Source organism: Leuciscus leuciscus (assembly GCF_965113295.1).
Source record: "Leuciscus leuciscus genome assembly, chromosome: 2".
NCBI classification, from domain to species: domain Eukaryota; kingdom Metazoa; phylum Chordata; class Actinopteri; order Cypriniformes; family Leuciscidae; genus Leuciscus; species Leuciscus leuciscus.
In genome coordinates this window covers 62,165,735-62,177,918 of record NC_138726.1, presented here as the reverse complement: position 1 = coordinate 62,177,918, position 12,184 = coordinate 62,165,735, and the positions used below count along the sequence as shown (strand labels likewise).

At 35.4% G+C, this 12,184-nt stretch overlaps 1 protein-coding gene across 8 annotated transcripts in view; it reads left to right on the top strand.

The window, feature by feature from the left end:
* LOC309492464 (GTPase IMAP family member 7-like) overlaps positions 1–12,184 on the top strand; it is a 46,996-nt gene that overhangs the window by 23,082 nt on the left and 11,730 nt on the right. For 2 of the 8 annotated variants that reach the window (XM_082161460.1, XM_082161461.1), the window contains exon 1: positions 9,982–10,463. The exons of 2 other annotated variants lie outside the window; for them this stretch is intronic. Coding sequence is in view for 2 of the 6 variants with exons in the window: in XM_082161458.1 (XP_082017584.1) it covers positions 11,850–11,946 (97 nt within the window). In the remaining 4 variants the exon portion in view is untranslated. Of the gene's footprint in view, positions 1–9,980; positions 10,464–10,932; positions 11,947–12,184 lie in introns of those variants that run through there. 4 more of the 8 variants (XM_082161463.1, XM_082161458.1, XM_082161457.1 and 1 more) reach the window with 4 other exon arrangements.

Here is a 12,184-nt window from a genome sequence, read left to right as displayed (position 1 = left end):
ACCTAGTTACAATCAACACAAATTCAATTTAAAACCCTCTACATTTACTGACAAAACAATCTCTAAAATAAATACATAAAAAGCTTTCTGTTGATGCACAAGAAAAACCCAAGAAACACTATACATAAACAGTTACAACACCTTAAAGGGATAGTTCATTTTAAAATGAAAATTCTGTCATCATATACTCACCCTCAAGTTGTTTCAAACCTGTATGAATTTCTCTCTTCTGCTGAACACAAAGGAAGATATTTTGAAGAATGTCAGTAACCAAACAGTTAACTGGAACCATTGACTTCCATAGTAGGAAAAAAAAATAAAAACTATGGAAGTCAATGGGACCAGTTAACTGTTTGGTTAGGCTATGTTCACACTTAGCGTCTTTTTTGACAAGAAAAAGTTGACAACGGCGTTTTTTTTGCAAAAAAAACGCTGCCAGCGTTCGGTTATACAAATAGCAGCCGAGCGCGTCTTTTGTTGCTATAACAACAGCTGCAACAGTAGCCTAGTGCTGTGTGATGCAAAAAATGTAGAGAAAGAGAAAGTTGGCTCTTGCGTTGGCTTTTGAAGTTACCGGGGAGGAGAATGTCGGTTCACAAAGACGTTTGTGGGTGCACGACAGACAGTTGTTCTTGTTGTTATGGAAACGACAGGTCTCGCTACTCGCTTGTCATTGGTCAGCTGTCAAAAAGGCGCTTGACGTAGGGCGTTCTTTTCAGAAAAGTTTAACTTTTTTCAACTTAAAAAGACGCTCTGAGCTGCAGAAAAAGACGCCGGCGGTGGCGTCTAAAAAAGCGCTCAGGACTTTTTTGAAAAAACGGTTTACTCCATAGGGTTATAATGTAGAACAGACGCTGGCAGTTTGAAAAAAGACGCAGGGCCGGCCCGCGGCATAGGCGGTATAGGCAAATGCTAGGGGCGCCACTCATCCATAGGGGCGCCAGAATGAGTGAACGAGTGAATAAAAAAAAAAATAAAAAAAATTTTTTTTTTTATATATAATACTATTTTAAAACCATTAATTCGAAATACTACAAAAAAAAAAAACTCACCAATCGTCCCCCGCCCATCGAGTGCTTGAAGTGCGTCAGAAACAGAGCGCGCGCGCGATCAGTTGTTGGTAATTTGTTGTGTAGCGTGCGCGACTCCGCATCCAATGTAGACAGACAGCACTGCTTTTGTTAACACACAGCTCGTAGAAACGGGCCTGTAGCTCGCGCCAGTTCTAGACGCGGTGAAAGTTTCCTGATTGTGACGGAAGGCCGAATTTACATGACACATTATAAATGAGCATAGTCTGCGATAGATACAGTGCCAAAAAGAAGAGAAGAGGATAAACGGGGATAAAGACAGAGGTAAAGTGATGTAGTGAATGAACAATTTATGGCATAGGAGTAAGATACTATAATTTCATGGCAGTTATTTTTACCTTAAACTTAATGTTAGCAGTTGTTCTGAGTTCTCCAGAGTCCCCAGACTGTGTGGTTTTGTAACAATCATGTCAGTTTTAAGACGCATTTTTTATTATCACTTTTTTTTATTAATGTTTTACTCTACAGTTGTGCAGTTGTGGGGATACAGTACAGGCCAAAAGTTTGGAAACATTACTATTTTTAATGTTTTTGAAAAAAGTTTCTTCTGCTCATCAAGCCTGCATTTATTTGATCAAAAATACAGAAAAAATAATAAATATTGTGATATATTATTACAATTTAAAATAATTGGTTTTCAATTTATTATACTTTAAATTATCATTTATTTCTGTGATGCAAAGCTGAATTTTCAGCATCAATACTCCAGTCTTCAGTGTCACATGTGACATCCAGTCTATCACATGATCCTTTAGAAATCATTTTAATATTCTGATTTATTATGAGTGTTGGAAACAGTTCTGCTGCCTAATATATTTGATGAATAAAATGTTAAAAAGAACTGCATTTATTTAAAATAAAATAAAAATATTTTCTAATTATATAAATCATATTTACGATCACTTTTTATCAATTTAACACATCCTTGCTGAATAAAAGTATTGATTTATTTCAACCCAAAAAAAAAAAAAAAAACTGACCCCAAATTACTGACCAGTAGTGTATATTGTTGTTACAAAAGATTTCTATTTTTAAAACATAAAAAAAATAAAAAAATATTCTATTTATTTATCAAAGTATCCTAAAAAAGTATCACAGGTTATGAAAAAATATTAAGCAGCAGAACTGTTTCCAACTTTGATAATGAATCATCATATTAGAATGATTTCTAAACGATCATGTGATAGACCGGATGTCACATGTGACACTGAAGACTGGAGTAATGATCCTGAAAATTCAGCTTTGCATCACAGAAATAAATGATAATTTAAAGTATAATAAATTGAAAACCAATTATTTTAAATTGTAATAATATATCACAATATAATTTTTTTTTCTGTATTTTTGATCAAATAAATGCAGGCTTGATGAGCAGAAGAAATTTCTTTCAAAAACATTAGAAATAGTAATGTTTCCAAACTTTTGGCCTGTACATTTTATGGCATAGTAATGATATTTATTTACAGGTTTATTCAAAATAGCAAAGTTCACATTAAATCTTTATTGTAAATCGTGCTATAAAAGATAATGGGGACTTGACTTGAATGCTATGTAATGCTCTTGGTATTTGTGTTTAGGCTGTAATGTGTGTATATAGGCCTATATATATATATATATATATATATATATATATATATATATATATATATGCTAAATCATGAACACAATGACGGGGTGAAATGGGCTGTGATGCATGGGGCGCCAGGTAAAATCTTGCCTAGGGCAGCAAATTGGTCAGGGCCGGCCCTGAAAAGACGCTAAGTGTGAACATAGCCTTACACTGCAAAAACTCAAAATCTTGCCAAATATATTTTTCTAATTTCTAGTCAAAATATCTCATCACACTTAATATAAGACAAAATCACCTAAAGACCAAGATTTAAGTGAGATAAAGGAGCTTGTTTTTAGACAGTGTATCTTGAATATCTTGTTAAGTGAAACTGTCTTGAAAATATCTTGTTTTGAGTCATATCTCAGATGAAACAAGCTTTTTTGACATGTTATAAGGTTTTTAAGCTGCTGTGTTATTTGTAAAAGATGAATCGTCTTGTTTCAAGAAATAGACTTGACTTGAATTGAGACAACAAATCTGCTTTATTGAAAACTGCAGGTGAACTTGCTCAACTCACAACAACTCACAATGCAGAGTACAGTGTGGTAATTTTTTCCAGTGCAGTTGAGTGACTTCACGTAGTATAACAGCGCAGCGCTTCTGTGTTGCACGTCACACGCATCACACACATGACCAGCGTCGGCCAATAGTGAGCTTATGTGGTGACGTACAACACAGAAGCGCTGCGCAGTTACACTACTTGAAGTCACTCGAGGCCCACGGAGAAGAAAATGAATAGTGGAATAAAGTCGTTAGTTTTGTTTGTTTTTTGCACACAAAAAGTATTCTCGTCGCTTGATAAACATATGGTTGAGCCACTGTAGTCACTTGGACTATTTTAACGATGTCTTTAATAACTATTCTGGGCCGGCAAGTTTCAATCACTTGGAAGCCTATGAAGGAGTGAGACAGCTCTCAGATTTCATCAAAAATATCTTAATTTGTGTTCCGAAGATGAACGAAAGTCTGACGGGGTTGTAACAACATGAGGGAGAGTAATTTTCATTTTTGGGTGAACTAACCCTTTAATTTGGGGTGCACGACAATATTAGCCAACATGCCGTTATCCTGTGATGTTATATTGTGTGTGTGTTGTTTGCAAACTTCAGTGCAGATTCTGCTTAGTTTTAAGTTTATTTTAACTTTTCAATAAATATTGAGTTTAAATAACTAATTGTCTGTTCAGCAGATGCAGTCACTAATTTAGTATGGTGCATCCTTAAGGATGATGTTACAATGGTTAATGGTGTATTGAGGAACTAGTTGTTCATGTTCAACGTGATCTCATGAGAATACGTGTGTATTTTTACGTAAAGTGTAGTTCTACCATACGTACATTTATTTACATTTTATAAATGTATAATACTGACGTATTTACAGCACTAAAACGTATAACATTTACATATTGACAGCACAAAAACGTAATTTATTTACGTATTAACAACTTTACCGCCGTACAAATCTGTAAAAAAAGTAACCGGATAATTCACCACACCGGCATCACGCGCTCGTGGTGAATTCAAATTCAAAAATTGCGCCCGAAGCGTTACGACATGTTTTACGGCAGTGATATCAAACGCTCATTGGCTCTCGCATGCTTCGTCACAGATTGCGACATGCCGTGTTTAAGTTGGTGTACTACATTTGAAATGGAGAAGCGTGCGAGCCTACACAGAGCGAACCGCGAACCGAAACCGGATTAACGTTTTCATGGATTAATAACTTAAATTCTGCTCTGTAACGTTACCTCATACAAAACTATTATATACTGCCAGAGAGGACTGCGACACATCGTCATGTGAACGACTTCTGGTACCGGTTTTGACATTTTCTCACTAAATAAATTATTGTGATTAAACGTGTAAAGTTATGTCTGTTGTTTTTCTTTATAATTGTAGCCTAATGTTACGTAGTTTTAAGAAATGGTTAGGTTTAGGGGTAGGGGTAGGATTAGTGGCTCAAACTATCTTTTAATATTAAGCATTTGTATTAAGAATGAATGTCACAGGTGGAGCAGTTTTAGTGTGCCTAGTGTGTCTATATGCTGTGAGTGTGCCTGTGCAAAGCACAGATTTTGTACGTGTATTGTACGTGTATTGGTCGGATGTTTGGACCTGACCTTAAAGGAGACATATCATGCTTTTAAATCATTCCTTTTTACATATAAATCATACATTTGTAGTCTATATAAAGCGGAACTGCAATGCTTGGGTCTGAATTCCTCATTATTATAACTCCACAGGCCCCTTTTCTACCCCTTTTCTGATGTGCGTCTGAGAGCAACTCGTTTTGGTGCGGTCTCTTTAAATGCAATTGAGACACTTCATACCCCGCCCCCTCTCCAGGTTGTAGCGGTGACACTCGGTTCAACTCCACCCCGTTCGGCCATTTTTGTAGTTTGATAGCAGAGATACGATTATCTAGCGGCACAGAAACGTTTTATTCACACGTTATTAACAAAATGTCAACAACGGAAGACTTGTCCAGCCAGCCTTACATGTTCGAGCCAGAGTCGGAGCCGGAGCGAGATGAAAATGAAGACGACGAACCTGCAGAACAACGTCTTCATATGGATGTATGTATCGCAATGGTGTGTTACTGTATTTACACATGAAACTTTGGTCTTCCGACCTTTTACCACCGTGTCGATTTATTTTGATTAATATGTGCGAGGGAGAGAGAGCAAGACAGCGCCTAGTTTGGAGACGGTGAAGTCTTGTTTACACTTTCGCCTGGCTCCGCGACCGGGTCTCTCTCTCTCTGCTCGTTCTTTCAGATAAACATGCACCCTGTCACAAGCACAGCAGTTCATCTACATTAGACGGTGTAATGAAGCGTGTGGGTTACTACATCCAACAACCGAACATTTTAACTTACCCTCTCGTAACTTCTGCATCCTTTAGCTTGGACTACAAAATTGCAGCGAGAAATAAAAATGGTGGATTGCTGGAAGTGTTGGGCCGGAATGTCCTTATTTGGCAGTTCCGCTGCAAATACTGTGACGTAAAATGTTGAGAAAAATGAAACTGTTTCCCTTTTATGCAGTCCTCTGGGACTTTTTGCTGTTTAAAAAAAAAAAAAAAATGGTTAAAGGGATACTCCACTTTAAAATGAAAATTGTCATCATATACTCACCCTCATGTTGTTTCAATCCTTTATGAATTTCGTTCTTCTACAGTTTCTGGTCTCATTGACTTCCATAGTAGGAAAAAAATATACTATGGAAGTCAATGAGACCAGAAACTGTCTGGTTACTGACATTCTTCTAAATATCTTCCTTTCTGTTCAGCAGAAGAAAGAAATTCATAAAGGACTGAAACAACATGAGGGTGAGTATATAATGACAGAATTTTCATTTTAAAGCGGAGTATCCCTTTAAATGCAAGTCTATTTTTCACTTTTTCTGTCTAGTAAACAGTAGTTAATGTCTTGAATCTAGTAGGTAAAATGTCTTGAATCTAGAACAGTATTACTTTTGTTGAGCTTACAATAAGGTAAATACACTTAAGATGATGACAGGATGGTAAATTATGGCTTATTATGGTAAAAGAGCACGGCCTAATACGAGTCAGGAATGCTAACTTCAAGACATTTTGTCTCAAAATGCCAGTTTCCAATCTTATTTCAAGTTGGTGGTGACTTAAATCTAGAACAGTGTAACAATTATAGAACTAAAAATTAGTTAAATACACTTGAAACAAACAGGATGAAAAAAAAAAATTCTACTTTTGAGGGGAAAATACTATTTTTGAGCATGACAAGCTTATTATGAGACACAAAACATCACAATACTAGTAAAATATAGCTAAAAACGAGTTTTCCCAGCTAATTTCAAGATCACTCATTTCTTGTCAGGCTTAAATATAATTTCTTATTACAAGAAATCTTACCAAGAGAATTTTTACTTGTTCCATTGGCAGATTTGTTTGCGTATTACAAGCAAAAAAATCTTGTATAAATTTTTTTTTTTTTTTTTTCTTATTTTTGGAGTGGCCTTTTTTCCAGTGTACTGACATTCTGTAGAATAATTTTTAATGCTTGTCAACTGACATTCACAAATGTGTTAAAATTGGCAGCAATGGCAACAAACTGCACATTGCATTTAAATGCAAAAAACGTTTAGTGCTTATACATCAAAGTAGTTCAATATTGTCAGTTTTAATAAATAAAGAAATAAAGAAAATTAGTTCTAAAACTATTACGTGTTTAACGGTTTAAATACAGTGACATTGACAATTATATTTTAAATTCAGCGAATGCAAAATCATTTTAAAATAATTCTTCGAAGTTTAACGGCCGGGGAACTGCACAGAGTGTCGGGAAGCGGCAGAATCACCTCCTCCGCCAGCATAATCTCAGAATCATCATTTTGTTCACAATAATCATGCAAACTGTCTTTCAATACCCCGGATGCAGGAGTACCGTTATGTCATTCGACTGCTTGTTTATCGTCACCTGTGCTAGCAGATCTAGCAGGAGTATCTGACAGTTTTCCCTGACTTCTTCGCACCTTTCCTCTTTTCAGATCCTCCCATTATTGTTGTTCCAAGAATTCAAAACATTAATAAACGGAAATTCTCAAAAAAAAGTCTCGTTATAACTACTATAAAACAGTTTGGGATTGCCGAGCTCACAAACGTACATGTGATCAGGGCGCCATCTTGCACGCCTCGCTATTACACATCTTCTGAAAGAGTACAGAATCTCCTGATCAGAACAGGAGAAGCAGAACCAAGAGATTGAAGCGCACATGCAAAAACTAACGTGATCATCAAACATTAAACAGGATGTTTGTTTCATTTTATTATTTTTATGAATGCATGAATATCTGAACATGCAATATATCAAAAGAAGGAACAGACCCTACGCTTTAAAAAGAAAAAACCCTTTATTTTTAGCCTGGCTCCGTACTTCCGCTCAATTGTCATTTTCCTTCAGTACAAATGAAATGTACGAGAGTCTGACAGGACCAGGCAACTTTATTTTAGCTTCATGCATTCTTTTTTTTTATTTTTTTTTTATCAACACTTGAATGTGGGTAAGTTTTATTAAAAAAAGCAACATTTTGATTAAAAAGCTGAGGAAATCACATTCTTTTCAAAGACTTCATCCAGATGGGATTCAGAGCGATGATCAAAACAAAGGACTGTGAAGCTTTGAGTGTGTTGATGGGCTCAATTCATCTGTGTTTTGATCATCGTTCACCTTTGATCACCTTTTTTTTTTAATTAAACTTATCAACATTCAAGTGTTGATAAAAAAAAAAAAAACATGGAGCTAGAACCAATTTTATTTTATTTTTTAACACAGGCCTTGTTCTTTATTTTAATATATTGTATGTTCAGATATTCATAAAATAAAATATTCTGGGGGCCATGACATTGGTTTGTGGTTGGAAACACTGGCGGGGAATGTACACTTTAGGACAATGAAATGTTCAAATCACTCAATCTAATGTCATGTTAGCTTCGTCAAAAGTTAAGGATAAAGCTATAGAGGGATTCTGCCAAATTTGTACATTTTTGTGACATGCTGAAAATTCAACTGTAAGATTTCATATATTTATGTTGCTATGCATTATTGATCAAATATGTTTGTTAATTTAATTTGTTGTTATTTTGTTTATACATTTTTCATATACTGAATTTTACATGAAATGTTACCAAATAAAACATATATTTGTTGTAATAATTCACTTGATTACCATGTAAATAAAGTACAAATGTAAATGCAACTAAAATATTCTGGTGGATATTTGAACTGCACAGGGGACTCAAATGATTCAGCTGGATTTTTAATATTATTTTTGACAAAATTGCATGCAAAAAGAGGTCGACGTAAGCACAACTCTTTAGTTTGAATCAACTTTGTAATGTATCAGTTGAATAAAGAATAAATCACACTGTATACTGTATATAATATTTATTATCTCCATTCCTTTGAAATCAAATAACTCTGATTTCTTATTGAATCGCTGCATAAATAGAAAGATAATTAGAATAATAGAAATGAAGTTAACAAAATGGCACTCAAACCTATCAATTAATCTTAACTTAGGTTTTCTGAGTAAAACATTCATGGTTTGTGAATAACACAGATTTCTAGATTTTTACAATTAGGTTAATATATTAAGTAAAGTTAACTTAAAAGTGTTAGTTAGAGTCACTGTTGAATTTTATAGTGTAGTTTGAAACATTCAGTGGTTTTATTCACTCATGGTGACAAACTAGAAGGTCAAACCATCGAGGAATTTGTGAAGAAGAGTCCAAAAATGCAGGAGCTTGTTGAAAAATGTGGAGGCCGCTGTCACGTCATTGACAATAAATCCTGGGAAAAACCGTTGGTGGGATTACAGGAGCATGGATAAGACACATGTCTTTGGTGTGAGAGACCCGGGTTCGAATCCACTGTGAGACACCAATGTGTCCCTGAGCAAGACACTTAACCCCTAGTTGCTCCAGAGGCGTGCGACCTCTGACATATATAGCAATTGTAAGTCGCTTTGGATAAAAGCGTCAGCTAAATGAATAAATGTAAATGTAAATGTAAGTTTCAAAAGTGTTTTCATTAGTCATGCATGACAATTAACAGGACATATAATGAATACACAAGTAACTAATACACACAAGAAGAAATGCAACGCAATTGCAATATTCACTGAAAGTCTTGTCATTATCTCATAATGGAAATAGCACTCATTATATTTTAAACTATAGTTAGGAGGAAATTAAATTATAATTAAATATTAAAAATTAACTAAATTATACACAGAAATCAACATGAAAACCCTCTTTATAATTATAATTACTGAATCTGTCTCAGCACAGGATTAACTGTACAAAAGCTCCTATTCTAATGAATGAAGCTCTGTATATAGTGTCTCTAAACCTCAATGAACGTTTTCATATTTGTACTTTTACTTAAATAGAGTGTTTTACTGCTAAAGAAATACAGTGTAAATCAAAAGTCTACCTCCAGGGACATTTATTTATAACGCTGACCAAGAACACACCAGAAGTCTTCTGTCCGACTGTGGTGTAATTTAGGTCAGAATCGACTATTACCTAACCTAAAAATAAAGTAAAGGTGTCAAATTACGCACCGTAAAACAGTATTTCTCCATTCAAGAGCAAGAAGACACGAAAGAGAACAGTGCCGTCATTTGACAAATTGCAATGCATACGATTTTAATTCCTGCAAAGAGATATCAGTGAGAAAAACAATCAAAATGCTGTTGACAACATTATTGTTCACCAAAAAAAAAAAAAAAAGATGTCATTAATTACTCATCCTCATGTTGTTTGAAACCCACCTACTGTACAAAGTATACCCTGCACACACACACACACACACACACACACACACACACACACACACACACACACACACACACACACACACACACACACACACACACACACACACACACACACATCAAATAATTATAAGGGTATAATGATTTAGGGGCTCCATAGTTTTGTGACCAGATTAGCAAGTTTAAGAACCGGAGGGAAATGTTTTTAACCTTCTGAAATAATGTCATGGCATCATAGATAAGAAATTTCAGGTTGCTTTTGGGTAAGATATGGAACTACAAATCAAAAGTGAAAGCAAAAAATAAGTGTGTGTGCAAGTCTTTCCACTAGTCTCCACCCTCACAATGACAGCAGGGTAATATAATGGACATGAGCCTGTGTGTCGCTATAAAATATCTATAAGTATCACTGTAAGAACTTCTACAAGTGAGGAAACTCTGAAAGGTGAGCAAGATATTCTGATATTTTTTAGACATAATACAAATTGTGTCATAATATTAAAGAACATATTGGATTTAGTGTTTCAGTGTTAGTAGTAAGTGTTGCTGCACCTCGGCTAATCCAAATTCAAATGAACCCAAAATTAACTCATTACAGTTCATTAAGTGTTTAAACAAGCAAGACATTTGTTTAATTTCAAGATCTGAGGTGAATTATCCATTGTTGCTTTTACAGCTACAAAGCTGGAGCACTAATTGATATTCAAAGTCACATTACATGCTTTTAACATTAAATAAAGCACATAAACAGTACCTGAGATTATCATCGCCACACTTTGTGTTTGTTGTTCCAGCGCGACGTCACAAAAATAGAAACCGTTTCTAAAATAGAATTGTGGCATGTCGCCGTCGCGGCTGGTTAGGACAAACACTCTGATCAACATGGAGTCGCGTCGTGTGTATTTAGGACACGGTGTAAACCTCCTCTACACTCTTCATTACTCAGAGTGCAATTATCTCTGTGATACGCTTGAGTTTCTCAGTCAACTCTTCAAACATATGAGCAATGCAACAATTCCAAAACGTTACAATACAATTCGGCAGTGGTAATACTGTACAAAGAGAACGAAACAACATAAGTAAATGTTTTATATTTCCCACTTAATAACACTCAAATAACGATCAGCTCCTACACACCAACACAAACTTCACGAGGGCTGAAATCCCCAACATTATGTTGCACACTGTGTAAATAATAAGTGTATAACATTTCTTAACACCCAATGAACAGGCCGACACCAGGTGGTGTGACGTCATATCAGCTCGGACATTACACACAAGATAACTTATTTTTTGCTCTGCCCAAATGGTGAGAGCGTGCGCGCATTATATCGTACTCAACACACACAGGACCCATCCCCCAACTAGGGCAAGAAGGGCCTCAGTTACCATGGCTTATAACTGATAAGAAGGTTTATTGCTCCAAAAAAATTGTGTCACGTGGAAAAAGCAGAGGCCATATAAAAGCCCAAACCCAAAGCCCTTAAAACAGACTTTCCTGCATTCATGTATAGACCAACTGATCTATAAATGAACATGCATCCCAGGACTCTGTGTGAACGATTTACTGTCTTGTGTAGTGTCTTTTTATTTTTTATTATTACAGGGACAGTGCATATTAATACACATTTCTGTCAATATGCCAGAGTTAGCCAGAAGGCTCTTCTTCATCTGCAGTCCCTAGACAGAGGGTAAAAGTCACTCTAAAAGAGAATTACATCTTTACATAACAATATAAAAATGACAATACATTTAGTTAGAAATACTGTTATGTTAAAATGTACAATCGAAACACAGCAAACCATCAATCAAACAAACATCAGACAAAAACATGACACACACACACACACACACACACACACACACACACACACACACACACACACAAGGCAAGAAGCCAGCAGTGGGCAGCGAGAGCAGGTCTAGAAGTAAGTTAATGTTGACAGCTCTGATAATCAATGAAACATTTCTTTAACTGGATCTTAAATGTACTATATGTGTTTAGATTTCTGATGGTTCCACTCACTAGCAGCTCGAACAGAAAAAAGCAGTTTGACCAAATACACTTGTTATATTGTCATAAGTGTATTGTGATTGTCAAAACATTTTAGTAACTAAACTGAATTTGATTAGGTTTAGTGACAACATGTTACAATGTTTACATGG